The 25,414-nt window shown below is 32.0% G+C and overlaps 3 protein-coding genes across 6 annotated transcripts; all 3 read left to right on the top strand.

Annotated features, from left to right (window-relative positions):
* The first annotated feature begins 1,560 nt into the window (after nucleotides 1-1,560).
* Nucleotides 1,561-7,581, top strand: LOC115971893 (AT-hook motif nuclear-localized protein 6-like). Its single transcript, XM_031091995.1, has 5 exons — nucleotides 1,561-2,517; nucleotides 4,373-4,440; nucleotides 4,816-4,947; nucleotides 6,375-6,536; nucleotides 6,920-7,581. The coding sequence occupies exons 1-5, from the start codon at nucleotides 2,130-2,132 to the stop codon at nucleotides 7,208-7,210; spliced, it is 1,041 nt and encodes a 346-aa protein (XP_030947855.1). The 5' UTR covers nucleotides 1,561-2,129; the 3' UTR covers nucleotides 7,211-7,581.
* A 2,885-nt stretch (nucleotides 7,582-10,466) lies between these two features.
* Nucleotides 10,467-12,083, top strand: LOC115970643 (protein CANDIDATE G-PROTEIN COUPLED RECEPTOR 7-like). The gene is made up of 2 exons (XM_031090239.1): nucleotides 10,467-11,900; nucleotides 11,939-12,083. Exons 1-2 carry the CDS (start codon nucleotides 10,467-10,469, stop codon nucleotides 12,023-12,025), a joined length of 1,521 nt encoding a protein of 506 aa, XP_030946099.1. The 3' UTR covers nucleotides 12,026-12,083.
* Nucleotides 12,084-15,126: 3,043 nt separating this feature from the next.
* On the top strand, nucleotides 15,127-21,574 carry LOC115972313 (probable cinnamyl alcohol dehydrogenase 1). Of its 4 annotated transcripts, none has more exons than XM_031092554.1 (7): nucleotides 18,058-18,224; nucleotides 18,407-18,501; nucleotides 19,501-19,614; nucleotides 19,691-19,921; nucleotides 20,159-20,444; nucleotides 20,773-20,923; nucleotides 21,042-21,574. In XM_031092554.1, exons 2-7 carry the CDS (start codon nucleotides 18,413-18,415, stop codon nucleotides 21,236-21,238), a joined length of 1,068 nt encoding a protein of 355 aa, XP_030948414.1. In that variant the 5' UTR covers nucleotides 18,058-18,224; nucleotides 18,407-18,412; the 3' UTR covers nucleotides 21,239-21,574. The 4 variants fall into 4 exon arrangements, with proteins under 4 accessions (XP_030948417.1, XP_030948414.1, XP_030948415.1 ...); XM_031092555.1 differs by having other exon boundaries at nucleotides 18,132-18,224; nucleotides 18,402-18,501; XM_031092557.1 differs by lacking the exons at nucleotides 18,058-18,224; nucleotides 18,407-18,501 and adding an exon at nucleotides 15,127-15,215.
* Nucleotides 21,575-25,414: the final 3,840 nt, after the last annotated feature.

Genomic DNA, 25,414 nt, shown 5'->3' with positions numbered 1-25,414 from the left:
TATCGTTTGTTCATGCTTTCAGGACAATATCTCCTCCTGTTAATTATTTTGGGTAAAAAAAAAAATTAAAATTCGAGGAAAATTCATTTTAGAGCAGTCTGGTTTGTATAGAATTTCCTTCCTGAAATTTGTGTTCAAGGAGAATTTAACCTATAGAATAGAAAGTAACATGGAAAATTCATTTTTCCTAGTTGTATAAACGTACAAGAGGTATTTTCAAATTTTTAACAAAATATTGTTCCTGGTCAAATTTGTACTTTTTTGTTTATTTTATAAAAATACTTTCTTTGAGTTACACTTCTCAATTTATTGTAAAGAAATAGGCAAAATAATAATTAATTAAACTTTCTAGGTAACCCAAATAGAAAAAAATATGATTTTTTTTTCTCTCTCTTTGCAGATACTGCAACCTATAAAAATATATAAACAAAAATAGTGAAATTTGAAAGGCTTCAATTAATTAAAGATTTGTTGGTTTAAGAAGTTTCACAACTAGCTAGCACGAATTTACTTCAGCTCTAGTTCAGTTGGTAAGAATTGGCCAATCCCATTCATTTTTAAAACATAAAAAAGTGTTGGTCAATCCCAAAAGATGAAGAGACCTTAGAGTAATGCAAAAATAAAATAAAAATGTCTTATTTGGGCGAGTGGGAACAGTCATTGATGGAATTTTTTTTTTTAAGCAATTTTTTCTTTGTTTTTTGTTTTTAAAGAAAATTAAATTTCACTTTGGTGAACTTTAAATTATAACTAAAAAAATTTCATCAATTTTCTTATTCTTCAATTCACTCCATTGATTTTATACTCAGTGTAACATGCAAATAAAAATTTCCAATCTACTTTAAAATGACTACTTTAATTTACTAAAAAGAAAAAAGAAAAAACCCACAAAATCCACATGCACATATTTAACTCTTTTTTTTTATTAATTTTATTTTTGAACTCCTATCAAGAAGTGATTTTGGTACTCTAATGTGATTTATTCATTTATATATTTTAAATAGGAAAGGTAGTTGCTGGTGATGGCACTGTTGGACAGGTTCTATATAATTATAATATTAACATGCTTGCTACTTATATAGAGATTGAGAAAAAGAAATTAAAAAAGAAAAGAAAAAAAGAGAGAGCATGAAGTTACAGTGGCATTAACAGTAGATTCCTCCAAATGAGGGGGCGTTTAGTTTAAGTTAAAATTTTCTTTTGTAGTCAAACTTTAATTTAACTGAAAAGACAAAGAAACTTGTCAGTAGTTGGAGAAATGCAATGGCTCTAACGTTAGCTTTACAGCTTTGAAATATTTCTTTTTTAAGCTTTAAAATAAATAAATGCCTATTTAAAAATTAAAAAAAATTAAAGCTTTTTTTTTTTTCCCACATTAACATTATTTTTTTTTTTAAATATTCAAATTTAGTATCTCTGTCATTTATTAAATTACCTTTATTGAATTTCCAAGACGGACGTGAACCATTTTATTAACCAAAATGTATACTTTGAATATTGCAATTAAAATATTAATTATTAATCAAATTTACAATATTTAATTACATATGTAAATTATTTTTTTATTTTTTTAATTTTTCCGATTTTTTCCACTTTATTTATTTCTCCTCCTTTTCCTGCAAAACCCTAATTCATATTACCACTTTTCATGAATTTCTATGCCAAGAATTTGTGATTTTTACCCTGTAATTCTTGCAATTTTTTTGGTGTAATTCAGTGTCACCTTTGAATTCCTCTGCATTTTCCTGCAATGGCGGAGAATTTCAGCCACTGAACTGTGTTGTTTCACACAGAGCAAAACCCAGCTGTAGAAATTTGCAGTTTTGAGCTTTTGATGGTTCAGCACTTGAATTAGGGTTTTAGGTGTTGAGGGAGGGTTTTAGAAGCTTCATTTCCACTGCATTTTTTCTGGGTTTCTTTTATTGTATTTGAACTCAAACTGGGTTTTGGTTAAACAGAAAAAAGTTTCAAGCTTTTTGAAACCGTTTTCATGTTTCTGGGTTTTTTGAGTTAGAAAAAGTTTGAATCTTTGATGAGTAGGCTTCAGTGTTTTTAAAAGGGTTTAGGGTTTTAAGCTTTGGAGGGTTTTTCTTAGGGGCTTTTACTTGTATAAAATTTTGAATATATCTATGGAGGAGAAAGAGAGCTCTGCTTCTGGGGTTGCAGTGAAGGGTGAGGAAGCCCCAGATGGGTTCCGGGTTGCTCCAAGAACTGAAAACCCGACCCAAGTAGCGGGGACCCCCACAATTGTGGCTGCTTCACCGGTGAGTGTGGCGGTGCCCAGTACAGAAGGGAAGAAGAAGAGGGGTAGGCCTAGAAAGTATGGTCCTGATGGGGCTAAAGCTGGAGCTGGAGCTGGGGCTGTGGCTGGGGCAAAGGCTGCCTCACTAGCATTGTCACCGATGCCGATTTCATCTTCAATACCTCTTACCGGAGAGTTTTCGGCCTGGAAACGGGGTAGAGGGCGGCCAGTCGACTCGGTCAAGAAGTCACATAAGTCTGAGTATGAAAGCCCAGGTAAGAATTAATATGGATCATGTTCTTCTTGCTATATAAACTTTTTTGTTTTCTTCTTTCTATTTTTGGATTTTGAAAATCTTGAAATTTGTAGTCACTGTTAGGCTTTATTTTTTTTATTTTTTTTTTTAACTGTTACATTTAGGACCATGATCTGTTGGTATTGGTTACTTGGGTTGAGATGAGTCAGAGTTGTGTGTACAATTTTAAGGTACAATTGTAAAGTGTTTGATGGTTGCAATGTTGATAATTTGTAAAGTTAAGAGCTAGTGGGTAGTGGTTGGTTTTTGCGGTGCATTGTTGGTTATTTGGTGTGCGTTCGATTTCTGCAGTGGAATTTAAGAGGATATGTTTTGGATTTGGTGAGTGGGAGTGGACCCTTATCTCAGATTCCCCTTTAGATCTGGAATTAATGGTAATTGTAAGAAGGAAGGGGTTTTTTTGGGTCAATGTTTTTTTCTCTTCTGGCTAGAATATTGTAGTTCTTGCCTTTTTTTTTTTTTTTTGACAGGAAGATAGCGTAATCTTAGAAGGAAGTAGAGTGAGAATGATTGAAGGTGCCAGGTTGTTCAATAGGTAAATTCCACTAGTTAGCTGATGTGACTGTGATTGAACTGGTCCTAGCTGAGTAATTAACTCTTAATAACCCGCTTACTTTATTGCAGGATGTATGAAAGCCTCATTAACTAGTCTGAGATAAGAAGGCAAAAAAAATAAAGAAAATTTTGAGCAAAGATTAAATTGGGGGAAATGATATGGGATTGGCATGTACATACTAAGGGGAGGAAGATGCTGAACAGATAGACTTATTTTTGGTTAATTGTGATAAAGCTACAAATTCAACTCATCATGAAGTTACTTTCTCCATGACACCCATACCTCAAAGATTGGGTTATAATTCAATTGTAAACAATTAATGTACTTTCCCGCCTCGTACATTGAAACATCAATGCTTTCTAAAACTAACTACTAGAAATTTTAATTTAAAGTCCTAACTTGAATTTAATTTTAAACCTAAAATTGATTTAAAGCCCATAACATATTGAAAAACAGTGGAAACAGTAGGATGAGAGAAGTCATGGATCTCTGTTCAATGATTGTATAGAGCTCTTGTTTAATTATAATGACCAGTTTACCCCAGATAATTAAGTAAACTATTTTGAATTCTTTAATATCGTGATATTTAAATCGTGCACAACTTGTAAAAACTAGAATCTCTTTAGAAGCTATCATAAAGGCAAATCCTGTTGTGTATTCAACTAGGTACTAGACTTGGGGGGACTCTTTGTGAATGCAAAAATCTTTGACAAATGATGGTCAATTTCATAATCTTTCTTTACTAAATATAGAGTACTAACTATAGCTGACTGAATGATTAGGAATGAAAGAGGTGCAAATTATATTTCATTTTGGCTCTAGACCAATTCAAGTTGAACACTAGCATAAAAGTTCCTGGTTGGTTGTGTCTTCATTTTCTTATTTAATTTTTTGTTCGGGGCTTATTTATGATTTGGATTCTTAATTTCATCCAATTAGTTAGCGCAGCCTTTCTCCAGGCTTTCCTTATAGAGATGAACTGGGAAATCTTCATAGATATTCCCTCCGTTATGCTTCTTAAATTGAGACTATCATTTTTCTGGCTTCAACAGTGATAACTTAATGAGAAGCTCCTTTGGTTGTCAATCAAATTGGAAAAATGAGTGTGGAAAGGTAGTTTAGTTGGAATGCTATTTTGAAGATTTTGTTAATGTTTGAATAATTATACAGGTTAAGGGGCTAAAATCTAAGTTTTTTGAGTAAAATGAGAGTTCCAGTATGGTTTTACTGATTTTTTTTGCTAAATTTTGTATTGTAGGTGAAAGAATTGCATACTCCGTTGGTGCAAATTTTACACCCCACGTGATCACCGTTAATGCTGGAGAGGTATGCTCTGCTAAATATATGTGAAATTGAATTGTTGTTTTGGTCAGCAAGTATCTAATTTTTATTTGTTCATTTTCATCATTTGGGATTTGTTGGATTGTGGTTCTGATTGTTGTTTTGTGCCAATTGGTCTCGTTTGAAATGGGAGGTCATATAAATGGCATGACTTGTTTTACTCCTATATGGAGCGATATATATCTTATGTAGGAAGTATTGCTAACACTATGAAAAAAATCTGACTTCTGGCTTAGGAAATCAGTTACCTGACATCCCTATTTGAAATAGTTGTTGAGGGTGACTTCATCTGTTCTTTCCAAATATTTAGTGAACAGTGTATGTTGTACTTCTCTACATTTCTGATATTTGTTCTCGCAGGATGTTACAATGAAGGTCATGTCCTTCTCTCAACAAGGAGCCCGAGCTATATGCATTCTTTCTGCAAATGGTACAATTTCAAATGTTACGCTTCGACAACCTACTTCTTCTGGGGGTACTTTAACATATGAGGTGTGGTCCTATATCCTCCTAAATGATTTTCATATGATTGACATTTTAAGTAATTTCAGGACCAATGAGTATCTTTATTTGCACCTCCATAGCATGCACCATTTTTAGTGGCATGCTATGCTTTTGGTGTTGAATAAATTAGATTGACATAGCTTTAATTTTTACCTATAAAAAAACAGCTTTAGTTCTTGAATTTCTGGATGTTTTTTACCTGATTGCTGTATTTAAGAATGCAAGGTCCACTGTGTGTGTGCAGAGCACCGCACTATCGAATATACAAGCTGACTAGGCATGACTTTTGTACTGTTTAATACTTAGATTGTGATCTGGAAGTGTCTTTTGTGTGCCATGTGCAATTTGTGCACCCACCAGATATGTGTTCTGTGGACCACCATATACAAAAGTTGGGGGCTGTGTGGCACATTGACTGTGTCTCATTCCAAGTAAAACAGAGTTGAAGCCGAGCCCAAGACCACCATACTCCACTACTCTAGTACCAACTTGAAATGTACTCCTAAATCATACAAGATCATGATAGTTACATTTAGGGCTGTGTAGAAGCTGGGTCTTCTCAGACAGATACTTATCCTTACTGGAATTTCCAAAAAATTAATTACAAATTAAACATTTTGGGCACACTTACCCTTGTCCTTTTTTATCATTCAACCATGGGGATGCTCTCCAGGATGTCTAATTCACATCATGGGCTCAAATTTATTTCTTGGTTTGGTCTAAAAACTTACTTTTAGCTTTGCTATCTCACAAATATTCTTTTTGATATGGATATGAGGAAAAAGAGTAGCCAAACCTATGCTGCTTTTGTAATTATTATCAAGTTAATATATTCATTATCTTGACCGTGCAGTTTCTCTCTCCAGGTTCAGGGAATAAATTTTGGAATAAGTTATGAATTGACTCTTCATATTAACAAAAAAGTGTATTCTGGAAAGGTTTTGAAAATATCCCAATCTTGTGGTTTATATTTTTCAAATATGATCTGAAATAGTTTATCTGTTGATCCTTATTTTGTTTGGCATTCATTCAAAAGACACTGATTTATAATCTATTGGGCTTACTTTTAATGCAAGGGCCATAAGTGTGTCTTGCAGGCCTGGTTTACTTTGGGGGTTCAACGGTTGGCTCCCCTGTGAGTCATGAATAAATAAATTAACTGACCCCTTCAATATTACTATTAACTTGGCTAACTTATGAATAGCCTTGTAGCCTAGTGGTTTTTCACTATTTCTCCTCCTTTTATGTTGGAGATCTGATGATCACCTGTGGTGGGAGAAGGATTAATGGGTTCAATGTTATGCAACCGTATGGCCAAGAAAAGCCGATTTTGTGCTTTTAGAGTATTATCCTTTCATATGATGTGGCATTATCACTCTGTAGAAACCATTAAGCTTTTCTGGTTGTTTTTACAGGGTCGTTTTGAGATACTTTCCTTGTGTGGATCATTTATGCCTACTGACAGTGGAGGAACGAAAAGCAGATCTGGTGGGATGAGTGTCTCTTTGGCTGGGCCAGATGGTCGAGTGGTGGGAGGAGGACTTGCTGGTCTATTAGTAGCTGCGGGCCCTGTGCAGGTACATTTATTTCCTTTAGAAGAAAAATGAAAGGACAAGGAAAGAAGATTACAGGTTATTTAGTTATTGATGTTGATTTCAAGCTGTAAATTCTTTTTATTTTTTATTTTTATGATATATTTAAAATAAGAAATTTTTATTTTTGTCTTGATGTAAAGTAAGTCATGTAGAAGAGTAATGATGACATACAATAACCTCCGTAGATAACCTTTCGCTCTTACATAAGAATACTTGGTGGTTATGCCTATATGCCCCAAGTTCAGCTTTAAATTTATGTGTGCATGTCTATATACACACACACACGTGTGTACAATATTTTGATTTCGTCATTAACTATTTAATTAATTGTGTTTGGATTCTTCTGAGCGGTTTGAATGCATCAGGTTGTTGTGGGCAGTTTTCTACCAGGGCACCAGCAGGAGCAGAAGCCCAAGAAGCAAAGAATTGAACCTACATCAACTATCCCTGCCAGTCCTCGCTATGATGAAGAAACAAGAGGAGTCTATGGGGGAGTAAAGCCTATTCTCACTTCTTCTACGGCCTTTCATGGAGACAATTCAGCTTCTATTAACCCCATTCAGGGCTTTAGGAATTCAGCTGTTGACATTAAGACTTCTATGCCTGAAGAGGGATCTAAAGGCCCCAGCCAGTTGAACTGTGAGGTTTCTTGTTGATCATGTTCGCTTGTTGTATGTTGGTTGTGGCTTGATTGTTTTCGGTGGACGCTACAGCATTTAGGCTCACTCAAAATTTGTCTGACACCAATATAAACTTGTTGGCTATTTTGTTCAGGACAAACTAGGATTCAATCTCATGTTGGTTTTAACCCCACGAGTTGTGCTCTTTTCTTATTAGATATTAGGTAGGACTCTTGTTGATTTAGGATATTCTGTTGCTTTTGTTATCATGTATTTTTCTAGTGTTGTCTTACTCATTGGTGTAGCATTAGATGTATGAAACCTGCTATGTCATTCTATTATTCTGATTGTAGTTCGTTGTATCTGAATGATTGAGTTTAATTTGATGTTGTTGTGATGGTTTTTAATATGTGTATTTGATAAAATTATAGGTGCCATATTGAAGCATTAAAAAGTCAGTTATTCCCTATTGGATAATGAGTTTACATGCTCATGTTCCAGAGGGATTTTCTCTAAAGTAACAACCATGTCATTTATAAGGATTGAAGTGGTATTTGGTCGTTTGCCCATTCAAGATGTTAATGAATTCGAAGTCTTATTCCAATTGACTATCCATTGTTGATTCCAAGTGTGAATTAGAGAGTAAATCTTTAAAGAGAAAGAGCTATTAATTCTTCTCAATATATTATTCTTTCAAATGCCTCACCTCTTTAGACTTAACTTTTTCCAACCTTTGAGCAAATTTTATGCGAGAATAGACAATAGTACTAATGTACTATGACAGGACCAAGCGAAATTTAAATAAAAACATAACTTTCATGCGCAATAAAAAGGATTTGTAAAAAAAAAAAAAATCAAAATCAAAATCCAAAACAGCATTGGAAAAGAAAAGAAAAGAAAAATTTGGACTTCTTAAGCTTGAAGGCAATTACTCTAAAAGACAGTACTCACTAATCACAGGAGAGCCAGCCCGTTCCCCATCAAAATAATGAAAATATTAACTCTACTTAGCGAAATTGAGTTGGGTAGAGGCTTTTTATTAGAAGGCAAAACTTATGTATAATTTCTTAGATGACGTATTTTAGGTTTTCCAATTAAATTTAAATACATGACAATTTAAATTCAAAAGAAAAAAAAAAAATCACAGCAATGGATTGATTCCGTAAAAGCATGACTACTAATAAGCGCTACAATTGAATACATTTGTGCCAAATCAATGCAGATTTTTTTTTTTTATTTTGAGAAAGAGAAAGGAGTCCTTGAAAGTTATTTATTTATTTATTTTTTTGAGAAGAAAGGAGTCCTTGAAAGTAGAAACACAACATGAAAATTATGAAATCCCAGAGCGGTATAATGAGGTAGTGGGACATGCCAAAGGAATAGAACACCACGAGTTTATCACTAGTACTGAGGACCACTTGGAATGATGTTGTGAAAGGGAACGAGCTTTGGTCTACTTTGGTACATTTTTGTCAACTTTGGTCCATTTCGGTACAGAATGGTTTATTTCAGTCCAATTCGGTCCATTTTTGCCAGTTTGGTCCATTCAGTCCAATTCAATCTGTTTTGTTCCACTTTAGTCGATTTGGTCCACTTATGATGATTTGGGAGGAGAGGTTCGTGTAAAAAGAAAAGTTGCTTCATTGAAAATTATGTTATATTCTCACGTAATGTTGGTAACTTTTGAAAAAAAATTACATTTTTCTTATATTTTTAAAGTTTTGTAATTTTTTCCCCTAATATAAAAGTATGTTTGGCAGACTGTTATAAATATTCTAATGTAATAGTTATTCATATGGTTTAGCTATTTAGTAGTTTTGTTATATTTTTATTACAGGGAATAATCATTCCTTATGAATAGCTATTCTTTAAAATGAGGAATAACTATTCATTTCTAAAAATGGCGTAATAACTATTTCTTAGTATGTGTATTAATTTTTAAAATTAATACTGTAGGGACAAAGGCCCAAAATTATATATTGGGCCTTAGGCCTTGGTCGAGAACGTTGATTGATCCGAGGACGAATAAACAGTAGTGAGGGTGTTAAGCTCAAAGTCCCGTGGGTAGGTAACAAACGAAAAGGTTGGGGAGGCATGCCGAGGAGGAATGTCACCTCGGATGAACAAAGCATAAATTAAAGGTATGTCATACCATTCAAGATGACCTTCTAGGAAGTTCCATTGATAAGGACTTGCATCGTAAACGTACAAAAGGGATGGAAGTTCAGAAATATCTAAAAGAAAAACTGCTACCACCGCATTGAATGCTCTGTAGCTAACTCTCTGGCTGCATTAATGGGGAAGTGATATCTGAATAGTATTCTTCAGCCTTACAGCTACCCACAAAGATTTCAAGAAGGTGCTGATGGGACAAGGATCAACATAAAACAATCTACTGTCCACGTGTAGGGTAAGGATGAGAAAGAAGAGATAGTATAAATTAGAGTGAAGATCCTAAGAGGGAGGGATCAAGAAATCAAGAGGGAAATATTGTAGCAATCAGAAATCAAATTTGTAATCAACTTGTGAGAAATATATAAGAATTCATCTTCTCGGATTGTGCCGAGGACGATCTTCTTTAGATTAAATCAATTTATCTTCAGGTTCTTTTCATTTGAGCCCATTGTACTTGTTGTCCAACTCATTTTAGCTCAGTTTTCCATCCCAGTCTCTACAAATTCATTGTTTTGGGCTATTTGAGCCTAAGTTCATCCATCTTTTGGGTTAGGGACTTAAATCTGGTCCTTACAAATACTATTTATAAATAAAAAAACTTTTCATATGCATATAACAATTATGAAAATAAAAAGTCATTAAAAATAAATATTCTTTCTCTCAAATTTAAAAATATTATTTTTAAGGAAATAAAATTATATGAGTAAGATATTTCTTAAAGTATATCTTAAGTTTTATTTTAATGTTACAATTTAAACAATTTGATTTAAACATTCCATTATCTTGTGTTCCTTGTAATACCTATCCTCATTTTTATGTAATCATAATTACAATCTACCAAATGTGCCATAATAAATAAATTTACTTACATCTACGTTTTCTTTAAGCCATTCAAGACGTATAGAAGATAACCATTTGTAAAAAGCACTAGAAACATATTCTAACCACAAATTGCATCATTTACAAAATGCATTTGATATCACTAATACCAGTTATGAAATTTATGGTTTTCTCCTAAAAAAAAATCACATGAAAATTTAGCGAAAAGAACAAAAAACTTGTTTGCTAATATTAACCTTTCGAACTATAACTCTATAAGTATAGAATTGATACATGTATGAGTTTGTTCAGTCTCTTCCAAATCTTTGGCAAACCGTTTTTCTCTTTTGCTGTTACCATTTATGAGCCATTCATATCCAACCAAACACAGCAATCTGCAAATTATTGTTTTCAGTTTGAACCACCTTTAGCAACATATAAGATTATTCGATCTCTACCTTTGGATACCATTTTTTCAATTTCGAAGTTTCAGTCCCGTATTAACTCTATGGAAATCTTCAACTTTTTCCCTCTAAGCCATCATCCTATGCTTCAAGTCTCGTATGCTTTACTAATAATTTCAAGCATTCCCTTTGCTATATCTGACATCAAGGAAAAACACATTGTTGATGACTCCCGAAAATCTTTTGCCTTTCAGAGATTTGGATTCTTAAAAGATGGTCACGCCTTGATTTCAATAAAAGATATCTCATGGAAATCAAAGACTCACAAGGCACAACTAAACCTAAATTCCATGGGATTTTACATTTACAAAAGTTCATTTCTGTTCCCAATTATAATGGAGTCCATACGCAACAAACACTCATGCATTTTATCGAGCAAATATGTGCAAGTGTTGTCCACATTTGAAAAGCTCACCACCAACTCATCAGCATATAATGTTTCCACTGCCATTGATGAACCCGACGAATATATTCTGAGTTTTTGTAATTGCCAACCAGAATTTGAAGTATCAATGTATGTCCACACTGAGATGTACAATTTGAAACATGGCGAAAAGGAGTTCCTTTCTGCAGGCAAAACCAATTTGCCAATCCTCTATTTTCTCTTATTTCTTATATATACAAGTTTTTTCGTTATGTGGGTCTTCACATGCATTAAACAAAGACCAATTACTGAAAAAATCCATACAATTATGGGTGCATTACTTCTCTTCAAGATGCTTTCAATGATATCTGCTTTTGAAGACTATATGTACGTGAGAAAAACGGGCACTCCTCATGGTTGGGATATAGCATTTTATGTTTTTGGGTTATTCAAAAGTGTACTGCTTTTTACTGTCATTGTGCTTATAGGCACAGGGTGGTGCTTCCTGAAACCTCACCTACAAGTCCGAGAGAAGAAGGTTTTAATGATAGTAATGCCATTACAGGTTGTTGCGAATATTGCTTATGTTATTCTGAAGGAAAAGGGTCCAACAACGATAGAGTGGTTTATGCTTTACATTACATGGAACCGCACTCTCTTGCTAGTTGATCTAGTCTGTTGTTGTGCCGTTTTTTTCCCAATAAGCTGGTCAATTAGAAGCTTACGAGAAGCATCCAAAACAGATGGCAAGGCAGCTAGGAATCTTGAAAAACTAAAACTGTTCAAGCAATTCTACATGGTTTTGGTGGGGTACTTGTATTTTACAAGGGTTGCAGTTCCGGCAATTGGTGAAAGGTTGAATTATAGATATGAATGGGTTGGGGATGCCACAGAAGAGTGTACAGCTTGGCTTTTTATGTGCTTATTTTCTATAACTTTAAGCCGATTGAAAGGAATCCATACTTGGTGATTGATGAAGAGGAAGAGAATGCGGCAGGCCAGTTGTTGGAAGATGGTACATTAATTTGAACTCTAGGCTTTGAGCTGGTATGTTGTCTCTCCAGGTCTATTCTACACTGGGATGAGATTCACCATTCAAGCTTCTTGAGAAAGAAGACTAAAGACTCATACTTCATCAATGTTGTGGTTTCTTCTTATTTTTTCCAAGTTGTGATGTAGTTACAGAGTGCATTCACTATTTTATTTATAAACAAGAATTGAAAAGTATGTATTTTGTTGTCAAATGAAAGGAGCTGTAAGATAAGACAAAAATATTCCAAAGAAATGGTTGATACATAGTTATTAAATCCCAACCTGATGTTAACCTGGTTTTGTAACCGAGTCATTGAGAGGAGGGAAGACTCTCCCTTAGCCCTTAGGAGTGAATAATTTCTCAATGTACCATGACAAATCTATATATATATATATATATATATATCTAAAAGTTGAAGCGTAGAGTTTAATGTTGCTACATTTCTGTTGAGTCACATCAGCGCCACATCATCAACCTATTTTCAATATTTTATCTCTTTATAAATTATTTTTTTCTTTATTAATTTGCCACTTTACAATTATATATTCTTTGACATGTACTTACTTTTACCTTTTTATTTCCCCACTACTTTATACCTTAACCTAATTACAATTTCTCCATCTCTTCATCTTCCTTTTATTATGACTCTTTTTCTCCCCAATTTTTTTACTATAAAAATTTGTTATTTTCTATTCCATTCAATCTATATTTTGCTCACACAAAAAAAGGTGAATTCTCTCTCTCTTTCTCTCTCTCTCTCTCTCTCTCTTTATATATATATATATATATATTTTTTTTTTCTTTTGGTGGATGTTTAATTCTTTAGATTGATGAATTTTTATGTTTAACTCTACTTTAGGTTGATATGATTTGGTTATATTTTAATTTTTTATCTTTTTAATTTTATTTTCTTTGTTTGTTAATTACATGTTATCCTATGAAATTACAGAATCATTTAATGTTATTCTATTACATAACATGACTTGGATAATTTGGTATTTATAATATACATTTTCTTTTAAATATTCTTCTACTCATTTTCTTTTATATAATTTTGTTATTTGTCTCATATTCTCTTCCAAAAAAGTGATTGTTCTCTCTCTCTCTCTCTCTCTCTCTCTCTCTATTATTAATTCTTTCTTGCAACTCTATTTTAGATTGATGAATTTTTTGTTTTTTGTTTTTTTTTGTGTCTCTTCTTTTGGATGATACACTTTGGTGGTGTGTTTTTTGAGTTATTTATCACATGTACTCTCTATCCCTCTTATAGTTTTGGTTTGAGTTAATTTTTAGATATTTTAGAAGTAAGATGATTATGTATTTGAATGTCTCTATAAATTATTTGAATAATATCAATTGTAAATTTGTGATGAGGTTTGTTTATCATGAAATAATTAATTTTGGAACTCAAAAATTTTAGTTGTAGAAAAAAAAAAAAAAACCATAACACTATACACAAGTTTGAATAATATAGATCACTTGAAAAAAGAATACTATTTCTATCTTTTATCTCAAAAAAAAAAAAAAAAGGAATAATATCAATCAAATGTACCTAAGTTTTTATTTTTATTTTTATTTTTTATTATTATTTTTAAGAAAACTCAAAATAATAGAATGATATATTTGTAGAGATGAAGAGATGAAAAATAATTTTAAAAATAATATTTCTAGTACGTTTTATAGAATAAATCATACATTATATCATGTTGTAAAATAGTTGTATATTCTTACATATCGCGTGAATATGTGACTAGTTGATGATAATCACAAAAACTTAAAACTATTAATGAATGAAAATCATTAACATAATGGATAGTTGTATATTCTTACGTATCGCGTGAATATATGACTAGTTGATGATAATCACAAAAACTTAAAACTATTAATGAATGAAAACCATTAACATAATGGATATAATGTCCGACTGTGGATGTGAGTGCGTGGACAAAGCATAGTCTTAAAACTTCTAGTGGTACCTTGATCAAAAATAAAAACATAATGTAAGGAGAAAAAAAAAAATAAAAAAAAAAAACTTGTAGTTGTACCAAAGGTCTTGGGCCCAGCATGGGCTCTCACCTTTGGAGAAATGGGCAAAGTGTCAGAATCATTTATTAATGTAAGGAGAAAAAAAAAATTTAGAAACTTTTCAAGAAGGAAAAAATTATATAATTTTAATTTTAATTTATTTATAGTTTTTTTATATTTTTCATGAAAATTGTATCAATTTTTTTTTTTAAATAGTCCATTAACAAATATTCTAAGTGTATCTATTAACAAGAACCTTAGTGTGCGTTTGGATTTGGATGAAAATTATAAATTATTTTACTATTTAGCTTATTTTTACTACTATTTATAGGTTTTATTGCACTTTTTGATACTATTTATGGGCTCTACTGTGCTATTTCAACTAACTTTTATTTTTATTTACAATACTTTCAGTAATAAATTTTTAGTTTCAATAAAATAAGTGGTATTCAAACAAACTTTTAGTCAATATAATTATATATTATATTAATTTAAAGATCAGTGTGTTTATTATTTTTTGTACACACGTCACAAAACAACAAAACTGATCAACTTGAAGGCATGAGGATAATCTTAATTTGTATGCAAGCTGAATCTGATTGGTGGGACGACCACCTGTAAGAGGTTTACCTTAAAAAAATTCAAGGATGTCACTGCCTACATCAATGTGCCCTTAATTTCTTTGTACTAAAGAATTAATAATGTGAAAATGATCGAATGTGGTCGGGTGTAAGGTAAAGAGCTGTGGAATCATTTTGTCTACCTACAACTAGGAGACTAAGAGGTTGATTTCATTGAGTTACTAAACTGTCAAACCTGTTTAGTTAACACAAACTCATGTATTTGGTCTCTGAACTTTGAAATATATTCTCTCTCTCTTTCATGTAGGTCAACACAAACTTAGTAGCAATTCATGTATTTCAATCTGTAATCTGTTACAGTCATTACCTTTTGCTTTATTTGAATATAACTTGTTCAGGCTATGATTTGAAGTAATATATGGTGCCAATATTCACTGTGTTACATGTCTTATAAGATGATAATTGAATCCTTTATGGTAAACCAGTGAACAATGAGCTCCTTGAGTGCAAATGAAGATTGTCTTGGATGGGCAGCAAGAGATGCATCTGGCTTTTTATCACCTTACAGCTTCAACCGCAGGTATATATTTAGTTCAATTTTTTTTAGGGGTAAAAAAAAAAAAATGATTACTCATCTTTAAAGATGTTAATGAATCGAAGTCTCATTCCAATTGACTATACATTGTTGATTCCAAGTGTAAATTAGAGAGTAAATCTTGAAAGAAAAAGAGCTATTGATTCTTCTCAATATGTTATTCTTTCAAATGCCTCACCTCTTTAGACGCAACGTTTTTGAGCAAAATTTTTTTTTTTTTTGGACAGTTTTTGAGCAAATTTTATGCGAGAATAGACAATAGTACTAATGTACTATGACAGGACCAAACGAAATTTAAATAAAAACATAACTTTCATGCGCAATAAAAAGAATTTGTAAAAAAAAAAAAAAAAAAAAAAAAAATCCAATACAGCATTAGAAAAGAAAAGAAAAATTCTGACTTCTTAAGCTTGAAAGCAAGTACTCTAAAAGACACTAATCACATGAGAGCCAGCCCATTCCCCATCAAAATAATCAAAATATTAACTCTACTTAGTGAAATTGAGTTGGGGAGAGACTTTTTATTAGAAGGCAAAATTTACATATAATTTTTTAGGTAACTTACTTTAGGCTTTCCAATTAAATTTAAATACATAATCATTCAACCTTAAAAGAAAAAAAAAATCACAGCAATGGATTGATTCCGTATGATGCTCTCTCTATAGTCGTGACTAATAAGTGCTACAATTGAGCAGTCTATAGCCGCGGTTAATAAATGTGACTATAGGTCTGACCTTTAGTCACGGTTATAAAAACGTGGTTATAGACCCGCAGGCCTATAGCTGCGTTTTTGAAACGTGGATATAGACTCTTTTTGAAACGCATTTATAACTGCGGTTATAGCCTGCGTTTAAAACGCGGCTATAGGATTTTTTTATTTATTTTTAATCTAAGTTTTTTTTCCCCAATAAATTCAAAATTCAAATCAACAAAATTAAAAATTATACACACTCAAAAAATTTAAAATCAAACACAATATACGGACAATACAAACACAATATGCTCCAAAATATAAGAACACAAATCCATAAATCTACTCTCTTTCAACAAAATTAACCCAAATTTAACACTAAATCCATTCAAGGAACACAAAAGCACAAGCTTAAAAACACAGAAGAACAAACTCAAGAACACAAACCCATTTAAACATAAGCACAATATCAGCAACACAATAGCACAAATTCAAGCACAGATCCATAAAATTCAAAGTCAAATAATTCCATTAATGTAAAACCCATACATATAAACATATAAATGTTACTCCCAATGCTCATAAATCACATGAGTTTTGTTATTAAAGCTTTGATAAAAAATAACCTCTAGCAAAAGTATAATACCCATAAAAAGATTAGAAATTTTTTTCCTCAAATAGTAGAGATGGGTGAGCCTTAACTTTTCCTATGAAGTTTTCAGTGATCCTTGCCAGAAAAATGCAGTATACGGTGGTGTGGAGTGTACCGGTGGGACAGTGACGGAGAGGATGAGTGCGTGCATTGTGTTGAGAGAAAAAGAAAAGAAAAGAAGAACAAATAATGTGTGGCCGGCCAAAGAGTGAAAAGAGATATTTTGAATTGAGTGGTTGGGAGCAAATGGGGTCGGTGGGGGGTCGGTGGTTTCTTCTTATTTTTTCCCAGTTACAGAGTGCATTCACTATTTTATTTGTAAACAAGAATTGAAAAGTATGTATTTCGTTGTCAAATGAAAGGAGCTGTAAGATAACCTGGTTTTGGAACCGAGTCATTGAGAGGAGGGAAGACTCACCCTTAGGAGTGAATAATTTCTTGATGTTGCCATGACAAATTACTGTTAATCACAAAAACTTAAAACTATTAATGAATGATAACCATTACCATAATGGATATAATGTCCGACTGTGTATGTGAGTGCGTGGAGAAAGTATAGTCTCAAAACTTCTAGTTGTACCTTGAATCCTTGATCAAGAATAAAAAATAATTTCTAGTTGTACCAAAGGTCTTGGGCCCAGCATGGGCTCTCACCTTTGGAGAAATGGGCAAGTGTCAGAATCATTTATTAATGTAAGGAGAAAAAAAAAAAAAAAAATTTAGAAACTTTTCATAAATTTTATTTTTTTATTTTTTATTTTTTACATTTTTCTTAAAAATTGTATCAATTTTTTTTCTTAAATAGTCCTTTAACAAATATTTTAAGTTTATCCATTAACAAAACCTCTAGTTAATATAATTACGTATTGTATTAATTTAAAATTTTGTGTGTTTATTATTATGGACACTCTAATCCACACAATTTTGTACACCTCACAAAACAACAAAACTCAACTTGAAGTCATGAGGATAATCTTAATTTGTATATAAGCTGAATCTGATTGGTGGGACGACCACCTAGAAGGTTTACCTAAAGGTTATATTAACGAGTGTTTTTAAGGTAATGATTAATAATTTATTTTATGAAATTTTTTACATCACTTTTATGGAAAATAAAAAAACTGTCAAAATATTAATTTTTTTTTCTTTTCTTATAAATTTTTTTATTTAAATGGATTATTGACCAATACCTTATACCCTAAGGGCATTTGTCATTATTTCTCTTATCATAAAAGTTCAAGGATGTCACTGCCTACGTCAATGTGCCCTTAATTTCTTTGTACTAAAGAATTAATAAGGTGAAATTTAGTACTATAAATTACTGGGGCTGCGCTACCAGTGGTGTGGAGGTGATTATTATCATAATCCAATAAACAATATGATTGATTTGTTCTTTGTTTAATAAAATAGTAATATAGTGATGGTTCTTTGATAATTTATAGGTGGACTGGTAAATGGATTACTGAACTAATGATTGTATGTAGTCGGGTGTAAGGTAAGGAGCTGTGGAATCATTTTGTCTACCTACAAATAGGAGACTAAGAGGTTGATTTCATTCACCTACTGAACTATCAAACCTGTTTAGTTAGTCTTACGGCTTGGATTGGTCTTTGGTCTTTGAACTTTGAAGTATATTCTCTTTCTCTTTCATGTAAGTCAACATAAACTTAGTAGCAATTCATGTGTTTCAATCTGTAATCTGTTACAGTCATTACCTTTTGTTTTATTTGAATATAACTTGTTCAGGCTATGATTTGAAGTAATATATGGTGCCAATATTCACTGTGTTACATGTCTTATAAGATGATATTTGATTCCATTATGGTAGACCAGTGAACAATGAGCTCCTTGAGTGCAAATGAAGATTGTCTTGGATGGGCAGCAAGAGATGCATCTGGCTTTTTATCACCTTACAGCTTCAACCGCAGGTATATATTTAGTTCAATTTTTTTTAGGGGTAAAAAAAAAAGATTACTCGTCTTTAAAGGAAGGAAAAAAAGAAGCCTCTATGTTTACACGTTATTTATTAAGGAAACACTTGCCCTTCATTGTTTTAACATACAAATCCATCATCTTGAAGGGGGCTATAAAAAAAATAAAACAAAATTGAAGCCATCTCTGTAACATATTCTGTTCTACTTTCATGAAATGCCCTCACTTCAAATTACTTTTGATGATGGTCCATTTGCCAATTCAAAATATTGGATTTGTTCATGAAAAAGTGTTTAGAAATATGAGTGGAGGCCTCAAACTTTATTGAAGGATCAAACAGGCCTCAACTTTTCTCAAATGTCAAATAGTTGATGTCATTTTCTAAGAAAAAGAAAAGAATTTATATTTGCATATTGTTTCTTTGAGCATGCCTTGCAGATCTTATACTCTTGCTTTTACCCCCACTTTATATTATTTTTATTATTTTAAATCCCAAAAATGTGTTGCCAAGCAAGTTTTTAAGCCAATGACTGATCATATAATCTCCTATGAAGCATGGATTAACAGTCAAGTTCACTCGCATATACATATAATGCAGTAGAACATACTATACTTACAGAATTATATGATGATGGATGATTCCTTTCTTGAGTTACATGCATAAAAAAAGCAAAAGAAAAGAAAAACTTTGTTCTTGAATGCACATAGATATCGTCCTCTTTGTACATTGTGTCATTTTGTTTAGGTATTTTTATTCTCTTTCATGTTCATAATGGAAATAACTAGATAAAGTTAATGGAAATTATTAAAAATTTCACCTGAAAGTGAATTTCAAATGTTGTTTTCCATTTCATTAGTTGACAATAATGATCCTATGCCTGAGTTCTCACATGATTTTAAGAACCATGATTAATAATGTTTGAAATTTGCATTGCTTGATTGTTAAAAGCAGTTTGTTCTAATCAAGAATTAACTTGGGAAAATTTTCTGATCAGGGCCGTAAGGAGTGATGATGTTTCAATAAAAATTACACACTGTGGAGTTTGTTATGCTGATGTAGCTTGGACCAGGAATGAACATGGGGATTCAAAGTATCCTTTGGTGCCTGGGTAAGTGGACAAACTGTATACTATGAGAAGTTTTAGAATTTTATGAACTGATAAAAATGTAATATTTGCACACCAGACATGAGATTGTTGGCATTGTGCAAGAGGTCGGTTCTAATGTTAACCGCTTCAAAGTTGGTGACCACGTTGGAGTAGGAACTTATGTCAATTCATGTAGAGATTGTGACTATTGTAACGATGAAGAAGAAGTTCATTGTGTAAAAGGACCAGTTTTAACCTTTAATGGGGTGGATGATGATGGTACTATTACAAAAGGAGGATATTCCAGCTATATTGTTGTCCATGATAGGTAAGTATTCTTTGATGCTACTGTATTCTTTTTCTTCATTTTCCTATAGATGCAAAATTCACTATTACATAATAATATAAACCACACCCCCCCCCCCCAACCCAAAAACAAAACCCTGGTTTAAATAAATGTTTCTGCTGGAGGCAATTTGATGTGATAATTGTGACCTTTTAGCTTTATACTCATGGGATTTGGCAAGTTTTTCACAAATTAAGAATATAAGTTTTGGTCTTGCAGGTACTGCTTCAGGATACCTGATGACTACCCATTGGCTTCAGCAGCTCCTTTGCTTTGTGCTGGAATCACCGTGTACAGTCCCATGATACGCCACAAGATGAACCAACCTGGTAAATCTCTGGGAGTAATTGGACTTGGAGGTCTTGGTCACATGGCAGTGAAGTTTGGGAAGGCGTTTGGGTTGAATGTGACTGTTCTCAGCACTAGCATATCCAAGAAAGAGGAAGCTCTAACTTTGCTTGGTGCAGACAAATTTGTGGTCTCATCTGACCAAGAGCAGATGAAGGTAGATTTACATAAAATTTCTTATAAAGATTTTTTTTAATTTTATGAACAAGCTGAATTTATTGAAAAAAACACACGACAACAAGTCTTACAAGCGGCATGGCATGATTTTCCACATCAGTAGGCCCTAATTCAATATCCATTTCTGAATCTGTGGCCACTATTTAAGAAATTGAACCACAAGTAACAGTATCGTACCTTATTATCATTCCCACTCTGATTTTCCAATCCTGATTAGACAGCATTTGTTGCCCTAATAACATCAGAAATATTGAAATTGTTTACCTATCTTTATGGATTGTTGTATTGATTGTTAGCATTATTTACAGGCCGAGGCTAAGTCATTAGACTTTATAATTGACACAGCAGCCGGTGATCACCCATTTGATCCATACATGTCACTGTTGAAAACTGGTGGCGTTCTAGCCCTAGTGGCATTCCCAAGTGAAGTCAAATTCCATCCTGCAAGCCTTAACATAGGTACTTTGACAACTTTTAGTTTTGAAGAGTTTAATGCAATTTTAAGAACTCTTTTAGTTGGGGATAGCTTTCTCAGCTTGAGTGTAATATTGAACAACATTTATTGATCTTTCGACAGGAATGAAAACCGTTTCTGGTAGCATTACAGGTGGTACAAAGTTGACACGAGAAATGATAGACTTCTGTGCTGCTCATAAAGTTTACCCAAACATAGAAATAATTCCAATTCACTATGCAAATGAAGCTCTTGAGAGGCTAATAAAAAGAGATGTGAGGTATCGGTTTGTGATCGATATTGAGAACTCCCTGAAATGATATTGCTAAAGACACAAAGAAAGTTCCTCTTCTCGATAGGTATGTTCATATATTAGGTACAGTGAAGGTATTGGATCAAATGTTGAAACTCAAAAGCATAAAGTTATTGGCTCTTCGTTGTTGGATGGTGAGCATTTACTTGTATAAAAGCGTCTGGTGTTGATCTTCTGCATCATGCAAGTGGTTAACTAGCTTGAAATAAGTGAATTGGTTGTTGAGTGGTATTGTGAGGAATGGTTTTACTTGCATACTAGCCTGAAATAAGTGAATGCATTGTTGAGCAATTTTATGAGGAGTGGTTTAATAAAAATCAAAAGTGTGAACCCTTTTGTATCATATTCCATTAGTCCTGTCACCTGTGCAGGTGCTTGTGGGAACAATGTTTTTTTTTTGGTTAAAGTAATATCATGTTGCGCCATCTTATCCGCCACATCATTAGTCATATAATTATTCTATTTCTTATTTAAATTTTATTCCAAAATTTTGTTGACAATATTAAATATATAAATAGATTGACTTTTTTTTTTTGAGAAAGTAAATAGATTAACTTTACACATTCATCTTAGCAGTTTTAACTTTACATATAACTTTGTCTTTATGTATTCATCTACTTTAATTTAGATGTTTATAACTAAAAAATAAAATTAATGAATAAAAAAAAAATGTCTATACATATCTATCTATACTATATATAATATGGAAGTTTTGCAATAAATTTTACAATTCTCTTTTTCCACCATGTCATTAGCATCCTTTCTTTTTCTTTTTTTTTTCTTTTTTCTTTTTTTTTTTTTTTTTTTTTTTTTTACAATTGTCTTCTTCATTCAATTTTTCATCTCCTCCAATCATTGTCTTTTTTAATTTTTCATTAGATTCATTTTTAAATTTTTTAAATTTCTTCATCTTTTTAAATTCTACCATTTCTAAATTTTTTTCAATCATTGTCTTTTTATATTTTCAACCTTTCATCTACTTCATCCCTTCCTCTTCCATCTTAATTTTCTTATAATTTTTTTTTTTTTACTTCATTTTCACCTTTCTCCCTATTCTTTCCAAGTTGTTCATGACAAAAAAAGTCAATAATCTCTCTCTCTCTCTCTCTCTCTCTCTCCAATTTTGTTACTATTTTGGTGGATTCTTTTATCATTTCAACCATTTTTTTTCCACTAATGGTGTTTTTTGGTAAATTTGTATCGACTTTTACACATATTTATGTTTTTTTGGTATTCTAATTCCCAATCACAAGTTCTTTTTCTTTATTTCATTGGTTTGATTTGATTTGGGTTAATAACTAATTGTTTTGCAAGTTTGAATTTGATTTTTTTTAGTAATCCATTTAGATGTTAAACTATGAAACTTTACTGAGTTTTTTTTTTTTTTTTGTTTTTTTTGTTTTTAATCCTTTTGGTTGAACATATTTGTAGTTTTTGTAGAAAAAGTACTCTAAATAGTTGTATTAAAAGTAACATATATTGCCACTTATTTAGACAAAAGTAAAGATTAGTCTAACAAAAATAATTCGATGAATCACATATTTTAGCTTTTGCAATTGTGTTCTCATTATTATTATATAAGGATGAATATAGAAACTTAATTAGGACATTTTGCTAATAATTGTTTATTTGTAATCTTTTTTGGTGGGCAATTTTGCAGTTTCTACAGAGAAAAATTATCTATATAGATTATCAACAACAAATTGTTTTCCTAATTGGTCTAATTAATCATTTTTAAGCAATGATTGATATCACATTTTGTTTGCTTGCAAAGCATCTTCATGTGTATGCATATTTTGATTCAATATATATTTATGAATGTATTAAGATTGTCGGGAAATTTAGACCCCGGTTGATAGAATTAACAAGTTTTAAACCCAAGTTGTTAATTAGATTTATTATGAATAAAACTTGTTAAAACAAACAAAAATCAATATCATGTCAAAATCATGCAGCGGAAAAATAAATAAGACAAGATATGATGACTCAGGAAAACCAATGAAACATACTAGTTTTACAGTAAAAAACCTAGGGGGAAACCTTCCCAAAAAGCAATTCACTATAGTAAAGAGAAGTTTCAGATCTAGTACAAAACCTTTATCCCTAGACTCTACAATCCCCGTAGATGAACTAACAGCAGAAACCTTCTACCGCTTTAGAACTTCTGAACTCTTCAATATATGAACGCCACCCTTTTTGCATGGATCCCAGTACGTAACTAATCAATTATGCACGACTCTCAATACGTGACTAACACACCAACTAGAAGAAGATGTTGGTTGCAAAGTTCTTCACTTCATCAACAATGAAGATCAAGAAGCACTTGGTTACAAAACCCTAAGGCACAAAGATGCAGTAGCTTCTTTTAGAGAGAATAAGGCATCGGTCATCTTTTGCATATGTTCTTCTTATATTCTCTTATGTGATGGCCTCTAAAATAAGCCTTATATATGTTTAGGGTTGTAAGAAAAGAAACCCTACACATATATGTCAGCATGGGTTGAAAATCAGATCTAGAAATCTGAATTTCGTAATTCTTAGTAATTCTTGATCGATCGAGCAGGAGTCGAGGAAACAGAAATTTGCTCGATCGATCGACCTAGCTATCGAAAGGTGTCGAGATTGCGATAAGAAGCAACTGAAGAGCTCAACAGATAAGCTAGGTGTCGAGAGATGTTGAGCAGCTATCGAGCTTTAAAATTCAGCACTTTCTCACTTGATTCTTCGACACACTTGCATGAGTTTAACACTTGAATTTGAAACAAGGTTTCTTGAAGTATTAAATACATCATAGATCTACCCAAATACAAGTAAAGTGCATTTTGTCAAAAGATTAGCCAATTACATAAAATAGTGACATATATTCCTAACAAGTGAATCATATATGTCCGACAAAGATAAGCATTGTATTCAAGAAAAGAGATCACAATCCTACTTTGTATATTTCAAAAGAGATAAACTGGTTTGAGATTAAAGATAAATTGAAATTTTTTTTAATGGGGGGGAAAACTCTATTTTTATCATTCATTTCTAACCGTCATCATTGGAAAATTTTAAATCCCTCCTATATTCTATTACTAGCAAATTAGCTCATTATGAGTAGATGAAAATTTTAATATAAAATGAAAGAAAATATATATAATTTTTTTATTTATAAAGAACACAAACTTTATTATATAAGAAAAGAAAGCAATATGACATTGTTTATTTTAGAAAAAAAAAAAAATTCATTGCTCTTTGTTGGTTTGGTAAATGGTTATATTAAAAGGAAAAAAAAAATACATTTCTTAATTTAATATATTTAAAATTAAATTCACTTATGAGAAAAACGCATTATTACAGATTACTAATCCTAATATATGATTTTATGAATATTTTTAAAAATAAATTATATATTATATTTCATTACAAATACTAAGATATTCCTACACATCTCGGGCGGGGTTGCAACTAGCTATGTGTTAAAAATGAAACATGTAGCAAAAAATGTCATATAGAGACAATTGAGTGCGTTAGGCTACTGCAGATAAGAACATGAGATTCATCAAAAATAGATAAGTAATTGAGAGTGTGGAATGCAATTTTTCGCTGTTGCTTGGGAAGCAGAGAGAACACGTTACCATGGCAAATTACCATTAATTCCAAAAACTCAAACAGTTAGGAATAGGTGAATTGGATTAAGCGTACGTCTCTGGTCTGGGAAAAATGCAAAACAAACAAACTTTTTGTATGTCAAATAATCTAACTTTTAACAATTTTTTTTAAGTTAACTTTTAGCTTTTTTATCATGCATTTAATATAAAAATGACCAAAAATCACTTTTTTTTTTAATAAATAATATGTAAATAAGTTACCGAAAATTTTTAGGTCATCAAATCAGATGAATGAACACCATTACCACAGTGGATGAAGAAAGCTTCCCCATGAACAACTCCAAGTTGTACCGTTATAGTAACAATGTTGGGCCTAGCACAGGCTCTCTCATAACAATTTCCATAACTTTGGTTACAACTTGCCTATGTCATGAGTTGTAAGTGACGTAAAAAAAAAATGGTAAATCTATAGGAGTTAGCAATTTCACTATTCACAGATCGTCTCATAAACAAGTTGTGACAAAATTGTAGAAACGATTGTGGCACTAAACACACTCATCCGTAGTCTTTCTCTTAGTTTTTGTTCTACT

The sequence above is a fragment of the Quercus lobata genome, chromosome 12, assembly GCF_001633185.2.
Source record: "Quercus lobata isolate SW786 chromosome 12, ValleyOak3.0 Primary Assembly, whole genome shotgun sequence".
Classification (NCBI taxonomy): domain Eukaryota; kingdom Viridiplantae; phylum Streptophyta; class Magnoliopsida; order Fagales; family Fagaceae; genus Quercus; species Quercus lobata.
The sequence above is the reverse complement of the archived record's forward strand: the minus strand, read 5'-3'. Positions and strand labels throughout refer to the sequence as shown.

Excerpts from the sequence above, each read along its gene's own strand:
- LOC115971893 (XM_031091995.1), top strand. The coding sequence starts at position 2,130 with ATGGAGGAGAAAGAGAGCTCTGCTTCTGGGGTTGCAGTGAAGGGTGAG. Across the intron at positions 4,441-4,815 it reads TCACCGTTAATGCTGGAGAG|GATGTTACAATGAAGGTCAT; the intron begins GTATGCTCTGCT and ends TTGTTCTCGCAG. Across the intron at positions 6,537-6,919 it reads TAGCTGCGGGCCCTGTGCAG|GTTGTTGTGGGCAGTTTTCT; the intron begins GTACATTTATTT and ends TGAATGCATCAG.
- LOC115970643 (XM_031090239.1), top strand. The coding sequence starts at position 10,467 with ATGAGTTTGTTCAGTCTCTTCCAAATCTTTGGCAAACCGTTTTTCTCT. Across the intron at positions 11,901-11,938 it reads ATGCCACAGAAGAGTGTACA|CCGATTGAAAGGAATCCATA; the intron begins GCTTGGCTTTTT and ends TATAACTTTAAG.
- LOC115972313 (XM_031092557.1), top strand. The coding sequence starts at position 15,127 with ATGAGCTCCTTGAGTGCAAATGAAGATTGTCTTGGATGGGCAGCAAGA. Across the intron at positions 19,922-20,158 it reads TATATTGTTGTCCATGATAG|GTACTGCTTCAGGATACCTG; the intron begins GTAAGTATTCTT and ends TTGGTCTTGCAG. Across the intron at positions 20,924-21,041 it reads TCCTGCAAGCCTTAACATAG|GAATGAAAACCGTTTCTGGT; the intron begins GTACTTTGACAA and ends ATCTTTCGACAG.